This window comes from Impatiens glandulifera, chromosome 1 (genome assembly GCF_907164915.1).
Source record: "Impatiens glandulifera chromosome 1, dImpGla2.1, whole genome shotgun sequence".
NCBI classification, from domain to species: Eukaryota; Viridiplantae; Streptophyta; class Magnoliopsida; order Ericales; family Balsaminaceae; genus Impatiens; species Impatiens glandulifera.
The window spans coordinates 20,304,251-20,326,823 of record NC_061862.1 but is presented as its reverse complement, the minus strand read 5'-3'; the positions used below and the strand labels follow the sequence as shown (position 1 = coordinate 20,326,823).

Here is a 22,573-nt window from a genome sequence, read left to right as displayed (position 1 = left end):
CATCCACGGTCTGAGTCCGTTCTTGTCCCAGTCAGTAAACCTGTATTTAATTTGGTTCAAGACACTATGTGTTAGTCTAGCGATGTCTCTACGCGGTTTGTTGGCCTTCTTATTACCGTTAAAGTTAGACCCCGTAGGTGCCACATTATCGTTTACAAGTGTAGGGGCATTGTAGCTAGTTTGTGCATCCGCTTTTGTTCTAGTGTTCACTTTGTTTGAAGAAGGTTCCTTACTTGGTTTTTTTAAATTGTGGTGTTGTTTTTGTTTGTACTGGGTATCCACATCCTTATTTGTACCCGGGCTGCCTTCTAACATCTCTATACTTTAAAATTGGATCAGTGTTTTAGTTTTTTTTATATGCCCGTCAAATCTCCAAGTCAGATTCGGTTCCTGTTGATTTTGATATGGAAACTAATGCATTAGAATCATCTTCTTCCTCCTCTTCCTCTTCTACAATCAAATGTCTTTTATGAACACTCTGCATTTAAAGCATAAGAACATAATCATATAAGACAATGAAACATTAATTCAACTTATTCTCCTATCAATGCTCAGTTTTCAGAAACTAACTTATATATGACAAGAACACTCTGCATTGAGGCACATTTTTAATGTACATAGCTCATTTAATAAAATACATAGTTTAGAAGTCAATTTTCATCCCATCATATTATAGACATAACATATATGTAAAATGTAAAATGCTCAGTTTAATATATCATTGATTTTGAACGTAAAATGCTCAGTTTTAATGAACTAACTTATATATAATATCCCTAAACACTAATAATTTAAATAGGATAATCAAATCAAATTATATCATTCACTCAAATATTTGTTTATCCTCTTTTATAAGTCTGATTATTTTCATTTTAGTAAAATATACCGTTAACCAAGTAGTAGTAATACCTGGGATGGGAAGCAAAAGCAACAACAACTCTAAATTAAAGTGGCGAAGTCTTAACCTGCAAGAATAACTTCCTTTTCATCGACCATTTTTTATGTAAGTTTCAGGCAATGAACAATTTGAGAGAAATGAAGAATATGATAAAAAATCATAACATTAGACAGATAAAAAAATCTAATAATAATAATAAAAGGCAAAAGGGATTGTCCATATTAGAATTAAAATGAAAATAAAATGTCTCAATGTGTACTTTTTTGAGAGGATGATTGATGTAGTATCTGAGTAGTTAAATTAATCAATTCAGACCCATTAATAGGGTATGAAAATAAGATGAACCTGTAGCCATAAACAATATAAGAAAAACTAAGTTATATTAATATTTCAGCGCCATTTACACTATTTAGAGTATAGTAGTAGTGTTTACCATATAGAAGAGGAAAAACCACCCAAACCTCAGGGCACTTTCATTCCTGTAGATAATAAGATAGGATACTAAAAACCGAGAACATAACTCATTTATATTAAAAAAAATTATCATTAAGGAAATGTTACTTTTTCTATCAACCAAATATAAAGTTCAACAATATTATTCATTTATGGGTTCGTTGCTTAATTATGTGTAGAAAAAGTCATCAACGCTATGACCAACACGCTCATCCATAATGATGACTCCATCCCAAAACATATCCTATTCAATAAGGAATTAACATGTAAATCAAAATTAATTAACATTAACATGATTCCACATATATCACCCTTAATTTAAGTATGGATGCTAAAGTAATTCCCTGCTTCAAGGTGCTTGTGAGATGTAATCAAACCTTCTTTATTCGATTAATAACACACAGTGGATTGAGGGAAGTGAATTGTCCATAATCCCACAATTGCGGAAGACTTGACCATAGACTCTCAGGAGGATGACACTTCGGTCACGAGCACTAAGAAATTATTTGTTAAAAAATATAATTTATGAAAAGGTTTAATAATGAATGGATAAAACAAAGTTAAAATAAATATATAAGTTAAATTATATATATATAACCGCTAAGTCATATCAAAGATATTAATTGTTTTAAAAATAACAAGGTGTTGTAGTGTAATGGTAAATACTTCCGCCTCAAGGTTCGAATCTCGTTAGTTGTAAATAATAATCTAGTTTACTATTCATTCAAACTCTGAATGAATTAACAGCGGAAAACGACATCAAGACAATAAGAGAATTTTCGATTTCATGAACAAACAATTGTCATTTAATTTAACTATCCCTAATTCTTTAACAATACCATAAGAATTGCGATAACGCAGAATAAGAGCGATCAAAGCAGCACAACGCCTAAAACAAATCAAAGTCTGATCGAGTATCATTTTTATGAGAACTTTCATAACACCGCATGAATGATGAATAATTGATCTTAATCATTTCTAATCGATTGAGAAATCGTGTTATGCTATAATTAAGTCATCATTCTTGAGCCGAAGTTCAAGAAACGACGACTAAACTTTGATAAATACAAGGCCAAAATTAAAAGTTCAATTGAAGGAGTAATCAATCAAATATGATCACACACTCAAACAACAACGAAAGAACAAGAATACAAACATCAATCAATTGAAGAGTTCAACAAACAAATAAGTAATAGAGATAATCAATTCGAATTACAAATGATTTGAATACTTACCAGGATTTAGAGGATCTCCTAATTGACTTTGGATGAACTTCTAGGAATCGTTGCTAATCCTAGGACATAAGAATTAAGCCTAGGTTATTTAGTAGAGCATGTCTGCGATTATTTTCCCACCCTTTTTAATTAGGCAGTAACTGCTCTCGGCCTGGATTAAGGGAGTTAAATAATAGAAAAAGTTACTAACAATTAACAATTGAAGGTTCTTAGCTTCAATTTGATAGGTCATTCATCCCTTTGGTTTAGCATAACATTTCTTCTTGGATTTGAAGTTTTAGTTGTTTCAACAACTACAACTAGCATTCAGGTGCATCTCATAGATGAACGACGGTGAATGACGGGTAGAGGTCGGTTCATATGTGTAGCTGATTCCCATGTCTTTATTTTGGTATGTGCCGAATGGTGCACTTTAGTTTCGTCATTCTTTGGTTAGCTTCTTTGGTTAACTATTTTTTGCAAAATAAAATCATATTAATACAAAAATCAAATAAACTTATTATATATTATTTACTTATTTTTTAGTTTTTTTTATATATTATTTATTTTGGATAATGTTCATATTCAAAATTTTGATTAATTCGAAAATCGATTACCATGTGTTTTCTCGAATGAATTGTTTTATTATAATTTCGTTTTAGAAAGCCGGTTGTATAAAAATTATGTTAGCTCAGAATTATCTAAAATGTATATTTAGTGAATGTCTACATCTTATTATTTTTTAGGAAATAGATCGTTAATATTCTATATTATTTTTAATATACATGTTGGAATTTTATCTAAATTTAATATATCTCAAACAATATCTTTGTCATGGTATATATATACTTTTAGGGTTTATCTTCTATTATCAGTTTCTTCTTTTCTCTCTATTGTTACCATGGCTGCGCAGACGTCTATACCATCTATTTTCCCAGGTTTTAGATTCTCGCCGATTGACGGAGAATTGGTTCGATTACAATCACAATAAGAAGCTCCAGGACTCGGAGAAGAGCGTTTATGTCATTCGAACCATGAGTTTGCCAGGTGAAGTTCAAGATCCAAACTCTCTCTATCTTTCTCTCTCTCAGTTTCATATACATGAATAAATAAATTATATATATATGTATATATATATATGTATATATATATATGTATATATATATATGTATATATATATATGTATATATATATATGTATATATATATATGTATATATATATATGTATATATATATATATATATATATATATATATATATATATATATATATATATATATATATATATATATATATATATATACATGTAACAATAGAGAGAAAAGAAGAAACTGATAATAGAAGATATATGGAACTTGGAAGAACAACACCTTTTCTCATATGGGTATCTTTCCTTTTCAATTTTATTCAACTCATCCATCAGTCCGTACTTCTTTCTGAAAATGATATTCATATATATTTATTCAAGTTATTTATGTTTCTCTCTTTAAAAAATTTACCTTATTTTGTTACCTAGGGCATATATATGTACCCTGTTTATATGTATATATATGTGTAACTTTTCTTTTCAATCCATGTAATACTTCTCTTTTCCTTTTTACAACCTATTCAAACTCATTATTTTCTTTAATTAGCTAGCTAGGTTTTTGTTCATCTCAGGATCTATCTGTTACTTATGTATAGAGTAGATTCTTACAAATTAATTTGCATCCTTAATTAGTAAGATCCTCTCCAAACTGACTAACTAATCAACTAATCTGATTGATTTTCTTCAAGCCTTTAAGTAAGTATCTTGGAAAGGCTAGGGTTCTTTAGTACTATTATTCAAAACAAGGTTTCAGATTGAGAACCTTGAAAAGGTTTACTTATTCATAGAGAATGAGGTGAGGATGATCACACTTTAGAGGAAGTCTCTTCTAATTCCTCTCCTTTAATTTGGTTCAAGATCCATGGACTCGATCCTTGTAGGAAGATTTTATGGAGAGAAAGTTTCACTAAAGACTCGTTTTTTGGACCTTTGATGAGGATAAGCTATATCACAATATACTCTCTAATGAAATTAAATGATACTTTGTATTTATGTTTAATTTGCTTCCACATGGAGCAGTACCGGAGACTTGAGCAGATTTGATTTCAACAAAAATCTGTGTAGCTTCATTTTGGTAAATGAAGTTCTTATAAAAGTCTCCTTATTTAGTGCTATGACATGTACATATGTTGCATCAACATATTCTAATTCATACTTTGGTTTAAAGTATGACAATGTCTTGTTTTTTCAAGTTCCATTAAATATGATTATTTTTTAAGAAAAATTCAAAATCTGTAAAAACTTTTTCTATTATCAATGTCTTCACAAAAATATCACAATAACTAGACTCACCTTGAGTTTTAAGTGACTGTTAGACAAGTAGTACATTCATTAATCAATTGTACCTCTTTATACTTTTCAAATATCTCAAACTTTTCACTAAAAAATAATTGAATTCATTGTTTCTCTATCTTCAATTTTTTACAATTCATATGAAATTGAAGATGTCATTCATATACCTTTTTAAAGATATGATAATATATACTTAAATTTGTTTCACTTCTGAGCCTAAATATTACGACTTAATTTCGGTCATTTTAAACATATATATTCCCTTCTAATTTGTCAAAGAAGTGTTTGATTTTACTTATGAAAATAAGAACTTTGACATAAAGACAAATAATTAAAATATCATACTTATCAAGTCACTTTACATAAGAGTATACCCACTTAGGCCAAAAAACAAATAAATTGGTACTTCTACCCATATATGGTATTCTTCAATCTTAGAACTCTATTTTCAATCTTAGAACTCTATTTTTGTGCACTTTTGCTAAGAAGTCTAAAGGTTGTTCAATATAAACATCTAAAATATCTCTATGAAAGACTACCTACTTCACATCATCAAGCTTATAAATTTCTCATTTCCTTCAAGTCACAATGAGATTAATAATCAAATAGACTCCATGTGAGCCAATGCATAGACTTTATCATAGTCTCAATATTCTTGATTGTAACTTTTTACAACAAGCCATTTTTTTTATTAGTTTTTGTATTGTACACTTTAACTCTAATTGTTTTATACTAATTTAGAAGTAGAATAAGTTCTTAATATATTTCTTAAATTTCAAGTACATTCATCTCATTTTTCTGGGTTGCCTCTATTTTTTTTGTCTTAAGGCATCATCAAAAGTTATGACTTGCATTATACAAGAAATGTACAATTCAATAGTATCAAAATAACTTCTTGTAAACTCTACATAGAGATGATTGATGTAAAGACGATGTAGTTAATATCATAAACTCTTCATTTTCTTTATTAAAATAAGGAATTAAAAACTCATAATCTCTTTCTTGTTTTATATCTCAATTCATTGCACTTGACCTACATAATTAATTGGGTTGGTGGTTAATTAAAATTAGTAGGAAATAATTAATATCATGCAAGACCCATTCCAAGTCTTTAGGGTCAAGTCATCATTAAATATTGACGAGTATGATGAATTCATTAATATTAGTTTGCACTAATTCAAGGGGATGGTTACTCTTTATGTAGCTTATGTTGGGAGAACTTCGTGTTATATGTTTTCTTAGAAGTCATATTTCACATGATTGATTGAGATATTGGATTAATTGGGACATCTCTTTCACCATCACTTTCTTATTCACAAATTTGAGAGCATCAAAGATCAAAAGGTCATCTGATTATGCGCCAAAACCATGTATAAAGATAATATGTTTTTAACCTAATTATTTGTCCAGTGTTGTGTCTCGTTTTCCTTACCCATGTTTTCTGTTTTTTTTTCCATTCATCGTGTTTGAAGTGAGTTTAGCTTCATAGAGCTCTAATAGTTTGCCATTTGCAACTTATGCAAAATTTGAAGGAATTAATGCAGAAATGGCGCCCATGAAACTTTCAGAATACTTTACAAGATGCAGCAATGTGTGATAATTGGTATGATTTTGAAGGATGACAGCGTGGTAAACCAGAGGAGAAGAAATAGTATCAACGTCGACAACGATATCATTGAGGTAATTTTTTTATTTAGGAAGAAGAGACTACAAATTTCAAAATTTACCTACTTTCAAATAATATAACATAACTACTTTACTTTTATTAAATTTTAAATATAAAAATAAAAGATTTAAATAATTTATTTAACAAATTTTCAAATAACTTATATTTTTTTATTCTAACAATTGTTTAAAAAAAACTTATAAATTCCTAAAAACACTAGTTTGGTTTGGGGGTGTTTTAGAATTTGTATGGGATTTTGTCCAAAAAGAATTTTGTTTGATATAAAAATTAGGTTATTTGTGTTAAGATAAATTACTAAGCTCATAATGCTTTCTATGCTAGTTATTAGTTTCTATTTTAGTTATTAGTTTCTATTTTATTTGGAATTTGGGGGTTTATTCCCATGACAAAGTTAGTTAGTTGATGCTGAACTGTTATTGGCTTTCCATTCCAATTATAATGATAAATAATGCTCTAAGTCTTTACTTATATCTAATCTTCTGAAACTATTTATTACCTTGTACCATATCAACAAATGATAAGCAATGCTTAATTAAGTCTTTAGGTATATTCAAACTTATGAAGAAGGAACTTTAATTCTCCTTTAATTCTCCTTAAATTGTGAAATGATAAAATATTGGACTGAAAAGACAATTCAATATATATATGGTTCATAATTATTAAATCCTTAAAAAAGCTATACATTATTCCATGAACGGTAAGATAACTCATATTTTTGGACACAAAAAAGTTAATGTTTAAATAACTAATATTGACTTTTATGCAGTATTACGTCAAGTTTGCTTCAAATCTTCGTTTTAGATCCAAAAAGAAAGTGGAGAATTACTTGAGATAAATATGCTAAAACGACTGGTTTCGGACACTACAAAAAAAATGTAAGTTTAAACAAATAATATTCTCAATTTTTCTTTCTTCATTTTTTTTTTAAATTTATTGTTTATACAAAGTACAACCCTATGAATAGTAACAAAAGTTAAAAAGGAAGAAATTGACATCAAATGCAAAAAGACCAGCTGAATTGAGTTTTGATCAAATAATTGTTCCTATTAGGTTATATGGTCACTAAATGATGTATTCAGTTACGTATGGTGTGCATTTATTGGTTATGAAATTGTACAAGAATTAACAATTCATGTTTGGAATGCTCATAAGTTTGTCAAACAAGGATTATTGATTTTGGTATAGTTTCATTGTCACTAAATGCACACCATTTATCACTAGATATACACCATCTAACCTGATCAGGAACATTCATTTGATGAAAGCTCCATTCATCAGATCTTTTTGTATTCGATGTTGATTTCTTCCCCTTTTGGCTTTTATTGCTGCTCATAGTGATCGGCTTTGTGTAAACTATAAGTTAAGAAAAATCAAAACAAGAAATTGAGATATTTATATTTTGTTTTAGCTTACATTTTAGCTAGTTGTTTTAGTATTCTTATCTCAGGTAACGTTTCATTTCCTTTTTGGACCTGAAACGATAGTTTGAAGCAATGTCGATGTATACAGAAAACCACATATTAATTATTTATGCAACAACTTGTTTGTTTTCAAAAATCTGGTTTAGTTTACAAAATTATAGATTCATGTTTATGAATAAGATAATGCATCAATTTTGTTAAGAATTTGAATCTTGAATCCCCTTTGGTTTAGTTTGAATTCACATCTATTTGTTAGTAGTAAATAAATAGTTAGTAGCAAATGAATAATAAGCAATTCAAACTTGAGTACTAATTCTAGTACAATGCATTTAAATATGCACATCATTTGACATTGAATGCATCAATTAGGGGCCACGAGTTTTTGTTTTTGAATAAAGTTAAAATTTAAACAATATTTTTTTCATACAAAATTATTTTATAATTAAAATTTTAAATTATTGTTATCAATGACTAAATAAGAGCAATTTTAGATTCACGATTTCACAAATGAGTTCAACTATTATGAACTCATTCTAAATTTCAATTATTTAAATAAATAATAATATTATTATTTTACATAAAAATATAAATTTAATAAAATATACATATAAACATTATTATTAAAATAAAAGATAAATACAATTTACAGAAAAACAACAAATGATGATTAATGATTAAAGTTACACTAATACTAGTTTTGGTTAAATTTAACCATTACACTAATATTTTTATATACAAATATATAATTTAATAAAATTTAAAAAATTAACTTATTTAGTCTTTTTAATAAATCATAGTTATTTTTTATTTTTTTATTTATATATTTATTAATTAAATATTAATATATTTTTTCTTTTTTTTCCATTAGTAAATACATTCTCTATTTTTATTTTTTCATAATTTTTTTTATTATTTTTATATGAGTATTTATTATTAATTATTTTATTTTTATTATATATATATATATACATTTATTATTAATTATTTTAACTTTATATTTCTTCTTTTTTTTTATATTTTTTTCTTATATTAACATTGATTATTAATTATTTTAAAATTATTTGATCCCAATAGTTGAATATAATAATTACTTATCCTTTTATCAATAAAAAAATTTCAACATAAAAATAAATAAATTAATAATCAAGAATTTGATAATAACAACAACTAATTTATCAAACAACAAAAGAGTAATAATCAAATATTAGACAAAACAATATTTCTTATTACTACTATAAGTCATGAATACAAAATTATTAATTTCATTTTTGTTTATAATAAATTAAATAAGAAAGAAATCTTAAAAAAATATTATAATAAGACATAGAATTCATAAATAAGTTGTTATATTTTTTTCAAAAATAAAAATTTAAGAATTATAAGAAATAAAAACTGATATAAAATTAAATAAAAAAGAGAAATTAATATAAAAATAATAAAAATTGAAAAATTAAATAAATTTAACTGGTTTAATTAATAAAAAAGAATGAGAGAAAAAATATATTAATATTTAATTAATAAATACACAAATTAGAAAAATAAAAATTAACTATGGTTTACTAAAAGAGGTTAAATGAACCAATTTTTGATAGTACGTATGTTTAAATAAACTTTTATTAGTATATACATCTAAGTGAGCTAGTTGTACAAACACATACGTTTAAATTGAACTTTTTTTCCTTAAAATAACTTACGTTGTTCCAATTTTTTTTTGTCATTTCTTTCTTGTCCAAATCGAGCATCCTAGAGTCCAATATTTAGTCTAGATTTTGAATAAAAGTTGCAACCAATATTTCAAGGATCACAATTATTCAAGAAATGAAACAATTCATTAAGTATTTAGTAAGTTATATATTTATGAATGTGTTTTGGATCATCCGAATTTTATAATATTATTTTTTGGCTCATATTTTATTAAAGTTTATATATTGAACCTTAAGTTAGAAACTCATCTCCTCTACACGCACCAACTTGTTCCCACATCTTGAGATGATAACTCATGCTCGACCAGGTTCTCAGGCTCTCATATCCCACAATATTACTACTTCCGCATCAAAATAAACATGTTTTACCATTTCTCGTGGATTCACCAAAATTAAGTTAGATACATCTTTATTCTTATTTCACTTTGATGACATTACTTCTTATATGACTTTTAATGTACTCATATAAATAAATATATTATAAGTTGTAGCGAATTAATCAAGTTGGTCACAGAAAAGAAGGTCAAAGAGGCCTGTTCAGCATCAACGGTAATAAGTGCCCGGGTCCGAACGTCTTCAATGCCCATTTCTTCAAAAAAAAAAATTGATTGGTCGTGGGTCATGATGTTACTGCTGGGTTCTCGAATTCTTCAAGAATAGGAAAATGCTCAAGCAATGGAACTCGACACTCATTTTTGTTCCCCCAAATTTTATTATTTCTGAGTTTATAAAAATATTTGTCTAAAATGGCTAATAGCACTGGAATTAAAAATTATTTTAAAGAACAATTTCGTATAAATTGGATCCTAAAATAATTCATTGAGGGAATATTTTAAAAATCAAAATGTTACAAACAAATAATTAAGGTGAATAATAGATTAAAGAAATTATTATCATTATTTATTAGGTATTTTGGGGAAGATAAAAATTAATTGATCAAAATATATTTAAATAATAAATAAAATAATAATTAAAGTTTGTAAAAAATTAATCTATTATTATCTATATTATTTTATAAATATATTAGATGTTAAAGTATAAAATAAAATATAAAATAATAAACGGTAAGTTGATTAATAATCAATATTATTAATGTTATTTTATTTAGAGATATTGAAAATATATAAATATATATGATTGATACTATTTTTATTATTTTTATTTTGCAGGCCTATTGATTTATAATGGAATGAATAAATAAAAAGACCAAATTCAAAAAATATGAGAGGCCCATCAACAATGAAGTTCAAACCTAAATAAATCAATGTGACATTTTGGAATAACTGGAAGACGAAGGGGCATTTTCTATTTCTTTTTCCCGATTCTCACTCTTTTCTCCTTCTTTCAACAATTTCCGGCGACAAAAGAGGCAGACAACGCAGTGAAATCCGAGAAGACCGAGTAAAAGATACCATGATCTCCGGCTTGATCTGGTCTCTTAATGCCCGCCGAGAAGACCGCATCGTTCGTCCCTGTTCGTCGACTGGATCTAGTCTCCCTTATGACCACCGAGAAGACCGCGTCGAAGACGGATCCAAGATGCTTATAAGAAGGAGATGGAGCAGACAAAAAAAAGGAAGAGAAAGTAGAGGCACATCATCCTGGTAATCAAAAGGCTATTTTTTTTCCAGAAAATCCTCTTTCCCTTTTCTTGAGTGATAGTGAGATTTGTCTGAGTGTTTGGTAGCTGGTTATATATTGATTCTCCTGTAACAATTAAAAATCTGCATTTTCTGTAAGTGTTATTCTTCTTTGTAATACGACGTTAATATGATATTTGAAGTTTAATTATTGTGTAAGTGTTATTCGATTCATATTGTTCTTCATTTTGTTCGAAGATGCTTTCCTCTTGTAAATTATCTTGAATGGGTTGTTTGAGATGGGCTAACTAATCCTTGCTAGCTAGATATGTGAATATTGCTGTACTGTTTGGTCATTATTTTTTTTATATTTAATTTTTTATTTTGTTTTAGGGCTCTAAAAATCCTAAAACTAATTTTATGTATATAATGTAAATTACTTAATTATAATTTAATAATTTAATACATACCTATTAATATTTTAATTGTGTTTAGCATGATTAGAAAAATGTCTAGGTTTATGATTTTAAGTATTATTTTATAAACTCTATTATATTTATATAATCTTTATGCTTCATTCATTTTATAATTAATGCTTTGAATGAATTGAAATGATTAATATGATTATTAATGTAATATTTTATGTTTTTTTATTCAAACATTAATGAGATATATCCTCATCATTAAGATTTAGTACGGTAGGATACAAAATGTCTAAAATATAAAGTATAATAATATTTTTTTAAAGGGCCAAAATTGTTGAAATAAAGACTGTTTTTTAACGGGCATGTGAGACATAGCCCAAAAGCCCTTTTTCACGTGTAACCAAGCACCAAACCCTTAAAAAATTTCTTTTCAAATGCGTTATTGTTTTATATGTCAAATAATTTATTTTTCCTAATTTTATAAAAATTTAGGTGGCGTCTCTTTAGTCACAAATTGGTTTTTAAACAATTCTCCAATTTGATTTAATTTGATTTTAAAATTTTTAAAGAGATTTTTATATTTTATATTTATTTCTTAAAAGTCAAAAAATCGTTTTTTTGGGGAGGACGTTTTTAAACACATACAGTCTTCAATTCCCATTTCTTCAAAAAAAAAAACTAGTCGGTCGTGGGTCACGATGTTACTACTAGGGTTCACGAATTCTTCAAGATTAGGAAAATGCTCAAGCAATGTAACTCGACAGTCTTGACCCTAATCCTCAAAACTTTGGTACCCGATAAGGTCCAGGATTTTAGACATATTTCTTGTTGCAAAGTAGTTTATAAAATCATTTTCAAAATTATCACAAAACGTTTATGCATGTCATAGGTAAAAAAGTCAGTTTAAATCAGTATGCATTAATCCCGGGTCAAACCATTTTTCACAACATTTTACTCATGCAAAGCCTTCTTAAGGGTTATGGGAAAAAAGAAGATATCCCCGAGAGTGTTTTCAAAATACACATAAAAAGGCCTTCGATTCAGTCAGATGGGAAGCTATTCGAGATTTCATGAGTGTTTCTAGATTTCCTATGATTTTTATAGAATGAATTATGCAATGTATTTCTTCCTTCTGTTTTGTTGTCAATGTTAACAGAGTTCACGGAGGCTTCTTCAAAGGTGAAAACGGAGTGAAACAGGGGGATCCCCTCTCTTCATAGTCATCATAGCGATCTTTGAGAGCGTCTTTACGATGTTCCGAAAGAGTCGACCATTCAGATTCCATCAGTTCTGTGAGGAGGAGAAGATAACACATTTATGCCTCGCAGACGGCCTGTTCATTCCCGCCCGTGCATACGTCGATACCATTAAAACGGTAAGGGTTGTACTAACATTTTTTTAAGTTACGGGTTTAATGATCAATGAGAACAAAAGTCTTGCGTTTTATATAGGAGTAAAGGAAGAAACAAAGGCATAAATATTTGACATTATGGACATTTTAGAAGGCACATTCCCAGTCAGATCCTTGGCATACTACTCACCGCAAAATAGGTCGAGATTTCACATTGTAAGTCGCTGATCGAGAATGTCAAAAACACCACTTCTGGCTGGACTGCAAGAAAACTTATCTACGGAGCTCGACACACTTATGAAGAATTTTATTTGAGGAAGCAGCGGGAGATGAGGAAAAAAGATTAAATGGACCGCTCTTTATAAACCAAACATCTATGGGCCATCAAACGCAATTAGGAGTCGTCGTGGATCAAGTAGGTGCACACAATATTTATGAAGCAGGAATCGAGGATCTGAACTAGCAAAATCAATGAAGGTATGAGGTGGTTGTTAAAAAAATACTAAACTCAAAAAGCAATGTTGCAGGTTTGTACAATATTCGATTAGGCAACGGGAGAGGCACATTGTTCTGGCACGATCCCTGGTTCGAGAACTAACCACTCATTCACAAAGAAGAGTTCAGAAACACTTGAATTAGAAGGGACTGTTCAGCAGCTAAGGTTAGATACAGCAAAGAAGGGTTTTAGAACTCGCTCTTAAGGAAAATTTCGGAAAGGCAGATAATCCTTGACCACATTAATAGTACACACTTCAACGAAAGACCATCCCGGATATGAGTTGTCTTCTGTGCAATAAGAATGAAGAAACGATCGATCACCTATTTGGTAGCTTCCAAATCACTTCAAAAATTTGGGACAAATTCGCCAGAAGCTTGGAGTTGACCAGCTTCTCGAAGAACTGGAAGAAGATCAAAGTAGTAGCAATTCTCAAAGCCAAAAGCAGTAAATTCAATTCAAACCTATACAAGTGTGGATTTGGAGCAGCGGTCTACAACATTTGGCTGTAAAGAAACGCTAGAGTCTACGAAAAGGCCCACAGAAAATACTCTCTTCATTTATATTTTCATTTCACATTATTCTTATTTATTTATTTATTTTTATGAAATTATAGGATTCTATCATTTTTCTAATATATAAATTTATATTTATAATATACAATATCAATGGCATATTAATATATAAATTAAATAATATATATATATTTTAAATAATAAATATATATTTAAATATATTAATATTGTATATTAACTATATATATATATATTAACTATATATATATATATCATTTTTATAATTTAAAAGTTTATATATAACTGTTAAAATTAATATTTTTTTATTAAAATATTAAATAATTTAATTATAAACAAATTTAAGAAAAAAATTAGTACTTTTAATGTTTAGTTTTTTTTATTACTCTTTTAATAATTGATTTTATGATTGTATTGTTTGAATATATAAATTTAAAGTGAGTTAAAATCGTTAAGTTCAACTAGACAGGTTTGTTTTATTTTATATTTTTAATATATAAAATTAATAATGTTAAAACAACAATTACAATATTAAGTTAACTATGCTATAGTGCATTTTATTTTTTACCTTTAATTTTAAATATTTAAATTTATAGACCAATTAAAACAGTTATTTCATTGTTTGTTTTCTATTTTTTATTTTTAATATATAAAATTTAAGTTGAGTTTTCCTACAATTTTAACACAGATTAATTGTCTTTTTAATTTTTTTTTTATTATTTATAAATTATTTTAATTTTAAAAATATAATTAATATATAAATTAAATAATATATAATTTAAAAAATAATAAATTTATATTTAAATATATTAATATATATATATATATAATAACAATATATAAAACATTTTTATAATTTAAAATTTTATATACAATTTTTTTAAATTTAATTATATATATAATTAAACTATTAAAACATTTTAATAATAATAATCTGAAAATTAAATAAACTTAAAATGAATATATTTTAATTAAAATATTATATAATTTGAGAAAAATAATATTTGTTTAGTTATTTATTATTACTCTTTTAATAATTGAGTTCATCTACGTGTATTATATTTTATTTTTGTAATTTTATTTTTAACATATAAATTATAAGACATATAAAAAATACTTATTTAGACACTTTTATTTTAATTTTTTTAATATATAAATTGAAAGAGTATTAAAACAATTATTTAAAATAAACACGTATATTTTATATTTTAATATATATATTTTTAAACCGTAACAACAGATAAAAGGTGAAATTCATCTCTAAAATTTTGAATAAATAGATTTAATGGTTCTAATAATTAAATTTTTATTATTATAATTTACTCTATAAAGATTTTATAATTTTATAAATATAAATTGAATTTATATTTATAAATTTAAAAACAAGTGATTAATTATTCATAATTATTTTTGTAATTATTACTTTTCTTAATATAATTTATTTTTAGACTAATTTAGACTCAATTATATAATAAATTCATTATATATATATATAATATAATTTAGAAGACATATGAAAATAGGTTTAAAATAATTAGTTTATTTTAATTTTAAAGGTTTATATTTTATTTATTTTTAACTTTTATTTTTAATAGGTAAATTTAAAGACAGTTAAAACAGTTATTTGTAATTAGACACGTGTATATTATTTTTTATTTTTAATATACATAATTTAAAGAGGGTTAAAACAGTTATTTGTACTAGACACGTGTATATTATTTTTTATTTTTAATATATATAATTTAAAACCATTAAAATAGTTAGAATGATGAGTTCATTTCTACCATTTTAAATTATATTAAGAAAAGTAATATATATATAATTTACATTTTTTAGATTTTAGATTTTATAAATTATTTTAATTTTATAAATATAAAGTGAATTTATATTTATAAATTTAAAAATAAATGATTAATTATTCCATTTTTTTTAAAATTATTACATTTTCTTAATATTATTTATTTTTAGACTAATTTAGACTTAATTATATATAATAATAAATTTATATTTATAATATATATATATAATATAATTTAAAAAATATACGAAGAGAGGTTTAAAATAATTAGTTTATTTAAATTTTAAACGCATTTATTTTAATTTTTTTAACTTTTATTTTTAATTGTTAAATTTAAAAACAGTTATAACAGTTATTTGGACTAGACATGTGTATTTTTTTTATGATACATAATTTAAGACCGTTAAAATAGTTAAAATGTGGAGTTAATTTCTACCATTTTAAGAGAGATTAACGTTTTTATTAATTAAATTTTTAAATTAATTAAATTTATGTTATTATTTAAATTTTAAACGCTTCTATTTTATTTATTTTTAAATTTTATTTTTAATAGGTAAATTTAAAGACGGTTAAAACATATATTTGTACGAGAGACAAGTGTATATTATTTTTTATATTTTTAATATACATAATTTAAAACCGTTAAATCAGTTAGAATGAGGAATAAATTTCTATAATTTTAAAAAAGATAACGTCTCTATTAATTAAAATTTTAGACTAGTTAAATTTATGTTATTATAATTTGAGGAGTGATAGAGAAAGAGAATTTGGTGAGGGCATTTGAGGGAATGACTTTGCATCATCTTCATTTTCATTAGTTGGAAAATGTAAAAGTGAGAAGAAAGAGAGAAAAGAGAGAAATTATTTGATTTTTTCAGCGAATAAAATTATGCCACATAATTCTCTCACCAAATTCCCTCACTTAATCATTTCTCTTATAATTTGCCCTTTCTAAATTTTATAATTTATAAATTATTTTAATTTTAATTTTATAAATATAAAGTGAATTTATATTTACAAATTTAAAAATAAATGATTAATTATTTAAAATTAATTTTTTAATTATTACCTTTTCTTAATATAATTTATTTTTAGACTAATTTAGACTTAATTATATATAATAATAAATTCATATTTATAATATATTTATATATATATATATATATATATAATTTAATTTAAAAGACATGAATATAGGTTTTAAATAATTAGTTTATTTAAATTTTTAACTTTTATTTTTAATAGGTAAATTTAAAGACAGTTAAAACAGTTATTTGTACTAGACACGTGTATATTATTTTTTATTTTTAATATATCTAATTTAAAAATGTTTTAAATCGGGAGTTAGACTAGTTAAATTATGTATATTATTTTTTATTTTTAATAGACATAATTTAAAGACGTTTAAAACAGTTAGAATGATGAGTTAATTTCGATAATTTTAAAAGAGATTAACTTCTCTATTAATTAAATTTTTAGACTAGTTAAATTTATAGTATTATAATTTACTATTTTTAGATTTTAATTTTATAAATACAAAGTGAATTTATATTTATCAATTTAAAAATAAATGATTAATTATTCAAAATTATTTTTTTTTAATTATTTAGACTAATTTAGACTTAATTATATATAATAATAAATTCTTATTTATAATATATATATAATATAATTTAAAAGACATATGAAAAGATGTTTAAAATAATTATTTATTTAAATTTTAAATGCTTTTATTTTATTTATTTTTAAATTTTATTTTTAATAGGTAAATTTAAAAACGTTAAAATAGTTATTTGTTCTACACACGTTTATATTATTTTTTATTTTTAATATACATAATTTAAAACAGTTAAACCATTTAGAATGGAGAGTTAGACTAGTTAAATTTATGTTATTATAATTTACTCTTTCTAAATTTTAGAATTTATAAATTATTTTAATTTTATAAATATAAAGAGAATTTATATTTATAAATTTAAAAATAAATGACTTTTTATTCAATTTTTTTTAATTATAATCTTTTCTTAATATAATTTATTTTTAGACTAATTTAGACTTAATTATATATAATAATAAATTCATAATTATAATATATATATATATATATATATATATAATATATAATTTAAAAGACATACAAAATAGGTTTAAAATAATTAGTTTATTTAAATTTTAAACGTTTTAATTTTATTTATTTTTAATTTTTGTTTTTAATAGGCAAATTTAAATACCGTTAAAACAGTTATTTGAATTAGACACGTGTATATTATTTTTTATTTTTTATATACATAATTTAAAACAGTTAGAATGTGAATGAGAAGTACAATTTTATAAGAAATTAAATTATTTAAATGGGTTATATTTTTATAATTATAATTTATTCTTTAAAGATTTCCTAATCTATAAATTATTTTAGTTATATAATTTTATAAATATAAAGTGAACTTTATTATTTATTAATTTTATGACAAAATTATATAAACTTTGGTGGCATAAATTATTATAAAGGAAAAGCTTAAAAACAAAGTAGCCTATATATAATAAGGACCAGACTGCTCTGCTCTGCTCTGGCCTCTAAGCTATCTACTTCATTTCACATATCCCCAATTCTCAATCCAGAATCCCCATGTCGGATCCAACCCTTCCTTCGAACTCTCCGAACCGACCTATGTCCGACAGTCCAGCTTCCGACGGCGGCGACCCTATTCAGGAGGACCCTCTTCTCAAATCTGGCAGTTTCATTGAGCCAACTTTCAAAGATGACCACCCAGCGCGAAACGGCGATGTGCATGAAGCTGAACCATCCTCCGCACAATCGAAGCGCCCTTTCAAACCTGTCTCTGCGCCGGAGAGGCCGGATTGGCTGCCGGAAGGATGGGGATTTGATTTCAGAATCCGAAACTCCGGTGTCTCTGCAGGGACGTATGATAGGGTAACTCATTTTCTTGCTCACTTCAGATTCTGATTTCATTGTTGCATGTTGTCTGTTTTTGAGTTTTTGCCAGTGTTGGGTTTTGAGATTGAAAAATATTTAGATTTTAGAGTTATTAGATTTAGATTAACAAGAAAGAACTGAGGAGAGAATCACAATACACTGTTCTTGCTTTCACAATGTATTAGGTTTTCGAGATGATGCTGATCTGTTATCGGCTTGTTATTCCAGTGATAAACAATGCTTAAGGCTCACTTTCCTGGAATATAATCTTTGCAATGAAAGCTCTGCTTATATCTAATCTTCTGAAACTGTTAACTATCAAGTACTAAATCAACAAATTAGTCGCCTTTACTCTGATTTCATTTGCTCTGTCAATTTTATCAAACATTCTTGCATGTTGTCTGTTTTGGAGTTCTTACCAGTGTTAGGTTTTCAGATTGAAAAATATTTAGATTTTAGAATTGTTAGATTTGGATTAACAAGAACTGAGGAGAGAATCACACTACACTTTTCTTGCTTTCACAATGTATAATGTTTTCGAGATGATGCTGAACTGTTATTGACTTTTTATTCCAATGATAAGCAATGCTTAAGTCTCACATTCCTGGAATGTAATTTATGCAATGGAAGCTCCACATATATCTAATATTTTGAAACAGTTAACTATCAAGTACTCTGTTTTCAAAAATGTATTGGACCTCACTTCCTTCTTAGAAAAGAATTTCATGCATCTGAAAAAAGAACTTTAATTCTCCACAAATTGGGAAATATATATATAGTGATTTGATAAAATGTATTGAACAGTGAAATGAAAAGACAATTAAGTATATAGGGTTAATGATTCAAATCCTTAACGAAACTGTTTCATTATCCTAACCATGAAGATAAAAAAGCACTCAATCTATTAATTTTGCAAGTTAAACCAGATTTTTGGAAACAAACAAATTGTTGTTGCTTAAATAACTAATAGGTGACTTTTCTGCAGTACTACATCGACCCTGCTTCAAACCGTCGATTAAGGTCGAAAAAAGAAGTGCAGCATTACCTTGAGACGGGTATGCTGAAACGACCGGCGGGCACTGCAGAAAATGTAAGCTAAAAAAATATAAATATCTCAGTTTTTTCTTTTAACTTTTCTTAATTTATAGTTTTACATAAAACAGACCCCTTTGAGCAGCAGTACTAAAAGCCAAAAGGGGGAGACATCAGCGTCATCAAATACAGAAAGTTCCGATGGATGGAGCTTTGATAAGGTAAATGTGCCTGATGAGATTAGATGGTCACTAACCGATGCAACCAATGACAAGTGGTGTGCGATTAGTGGCAACGAAATTGTACCGGAATCAACAACCCTTGTTTGGAAAGATTATTATTTCCTTGCCGCTAACCAATAGAGGTGAGTTAATGGTGAATTCTATGGCTTTACTCCATTGAACCACCATCATATTAGACTTTCTCTCATGTTTTTTTTAGTTTCATAGCTCTCTTTGTTCAATAAATGAATCTGCAGAAGACTTAGTATGTTTCTCTTCTAAGAACAAGTAGTTCTGTTTTTTTTTTGAAGATTGACAAAGTGAGTGCTTATTTATTATTTGTTTGATTTTGATAGTAATATGTTGTTGCACATGTACTTGCCTTTTGATTTTAACATGGTTATTTCTTCTTATTAGTACGGAATTTGATTGTATTAGCCTTATACCTCTATGTCTATTCTATGTCTATTGAATGGCCAAATGATACCAGATCTCACTTTGTTTGTGCATCCCACATAAGTCACAAAAATGAAGTGAAGGGACTTTTGAACTTTTACCTCTATGTCTATTGAATGGCCAAATGATACCAGATCTCACTTTGTTTGTGCATCCCACATAAGTCACAATAATGAAGTGAAGGGACTTTTGAACTTTTATTTTGAACTTTTGGAATTAACCTTATTCAGAAATAATTTATCTATAAGAGAAACAATTAATAAACTTTTGAACTTTTATTTTTAATAGATTAGCACGACTCCTAACATTCAAAAAGTCATGTCCCTACATATATTTGTAGTGAGAATGTGAGTATCGAAATAAGACATTTGTTCTAAACTATCTTAGGTAAAACTCTTGATATTTGAATAATTAATAAATTTTTGGACATAATTTAAAATATTTTAGGTAAAACTCTTTTTACTTAAATACATGTAGTTTCTGTTTGATATTTTGATAATTGGAAATGAAAAATAATTGAGCCGTTGCTTTAGATGATTAGGTAGGCCTTGATGTTTTCCTTCCTTCGCCTGTTCGAGTTGATCAGGATATATGTTTGAGAGTCTTAGTCTATGATTAAAGTAGTCGTCCGAACAACCTTGGCTATAGACATAGAGTTAGTTTTGATCTTGACGAAGTCATCCACGGTCTGAGTCTGTTCTTGTCCCAGTCAGTAAACCTGTCTTTAATTTGGTTCAAGACAGTCTGTGTTAGTCTAGCGCTGTCTCTACGCGGTTTGTTGGCCTTCTTATTACCGTTAAGGTTAGACCCCGTAGGTGCCACATTATCGTTTACAAGTGCAGGGCATTGAAGCTAGTTTGTGCATCCTCTTTTGTCCTAGTGTTCACTTTGTTTGAAGAATGTTCCTTACTTGGTTTTTTTCAACTGTGGTGTTGTTTTTGTTTGCACTGGGGTATCCACATCCTTATTTGTACCCGGAGCTGCCTTCTAACAGCTCTATACTTTAAAATTGGATCAGTGTTTTAGGTTTTTTATGTGCCCGTCAAATCTCCAAGTCAAATTCGGTTCCTATTGATTTTGATATGGAAACTAATGCATTAGAATTATCCTCTTCTTTCTCCTCTTCCTCTTCTGCAATCAAATGTCTTTTATGAACACTCTGCATTTAAAACATAAGAACATAATCATATAAGACAATGAAACATTACTTCAACTTATTCTCCTATCAATGCTCAGTTTTCAGAAACTAACTTATATATGACAAGAACACTCTGCATTGAGGCACATTTTTAATGTACATAACTCATTTAATAAAATACATAGTTTAGAAGTCAATTTTCATCCCATCCCATCATATTATAGACATAACATATAAGTAAAATGTAAAATGCTCAATTTAGTATATCATTGATTTTGAATGTAAAATGATCAGTTTTAATGAACTAACTTATATATAATATCCCTAAACACTAATAATTTAAATAGGATAATCAAATCAAATTATATCCTTCACTCAAATATTTGTTTATCCTCTTTTATAAGCCTGATTATTTTCATTTTAGTAAAATATACCGTTAGCCAAGTAGTAGTAATTCCTGGGATGAGAAGCAAAAGCAACAACAACTCTAAATTAAAGTGGCGAAGTTTTAACTTGCAAGAATAACTTCATTTTCATCTACATTTTTTATATAAGTTTCAGGCAATGAACAATTTGAGAGAAATGAAGAAAATGATAAAAAATGATAACATTAGACAGATAAAAATCTAATAATAATAATAAAAGGCAAAAGGGATTGTCCATATTAGAATTAAAATGAAAATAAAATGTCTCAATGTGTACTTTTTTGAGAGGAGGATTGATGTAGTATACAAATAGTTAAATTAATCAATTCAGACCCATTAATAAGGTATGAAAATAAAATGAACCTGTAGCCATGAACAATATAAGAAAAACTAATAGTTATATTAATATTTGAGCGCCATTTACACT

The 22,573-nt window shown here is 26.4% G+C and overlaps 1 protein-coding gene across 1 annotated transcript; it reads left to right on the top strand.

The window, feature by feature from the left end:
* Positions 1-18,565: 18,565 nt before the first annotated feature.
* Positions 18,566-20,268, top strand: LOC124920318 (methyl-CpG-binding domain-containing protein 5-like). Its single transcript, XM_047460786.1, has 3 exons — positions 18,566-18,871; positions 19,860-19,964; positions 20,023-20,268. The coding sequence occupies exons 1-3, from the start codon at positions 18,566-18,568 to the stop codon at positions 20,266-20,268; spliced, it is 657 nt and encodes a 218-aa protein (XP_047316742.1).
* Positions 20,269-22,573: the final 2,305 nt, after the last annotated feature.

What these genes read in the sequence shown, in the direction of transcription:
- LOC124920318 (XM_047460786.1), top strand. Translation starts at nt 18,566, where the DNA reads ATGTCGGATCCAACCCTTCCTTCGAACTCTCCGAACCGACCTATGTCC. An exon ending in CTGCAGGGACGTATGATAGG is followed by an intron (nt 18,872 to 19,859) that starts GTAACTCATTTT and finishes ACTTTTCTGCAG; the next exon opens with TACTACATCGACCCTGCTTC. An exon ending in CGGCGGGCACTGCAGAAAAT is followed by an intron (nt 19,965 to 20,022) that starts GTAAGCTAAAAA and finishes CTTAATTTATAG; the next exon opens with TTTTACATAAAACAGACCCC.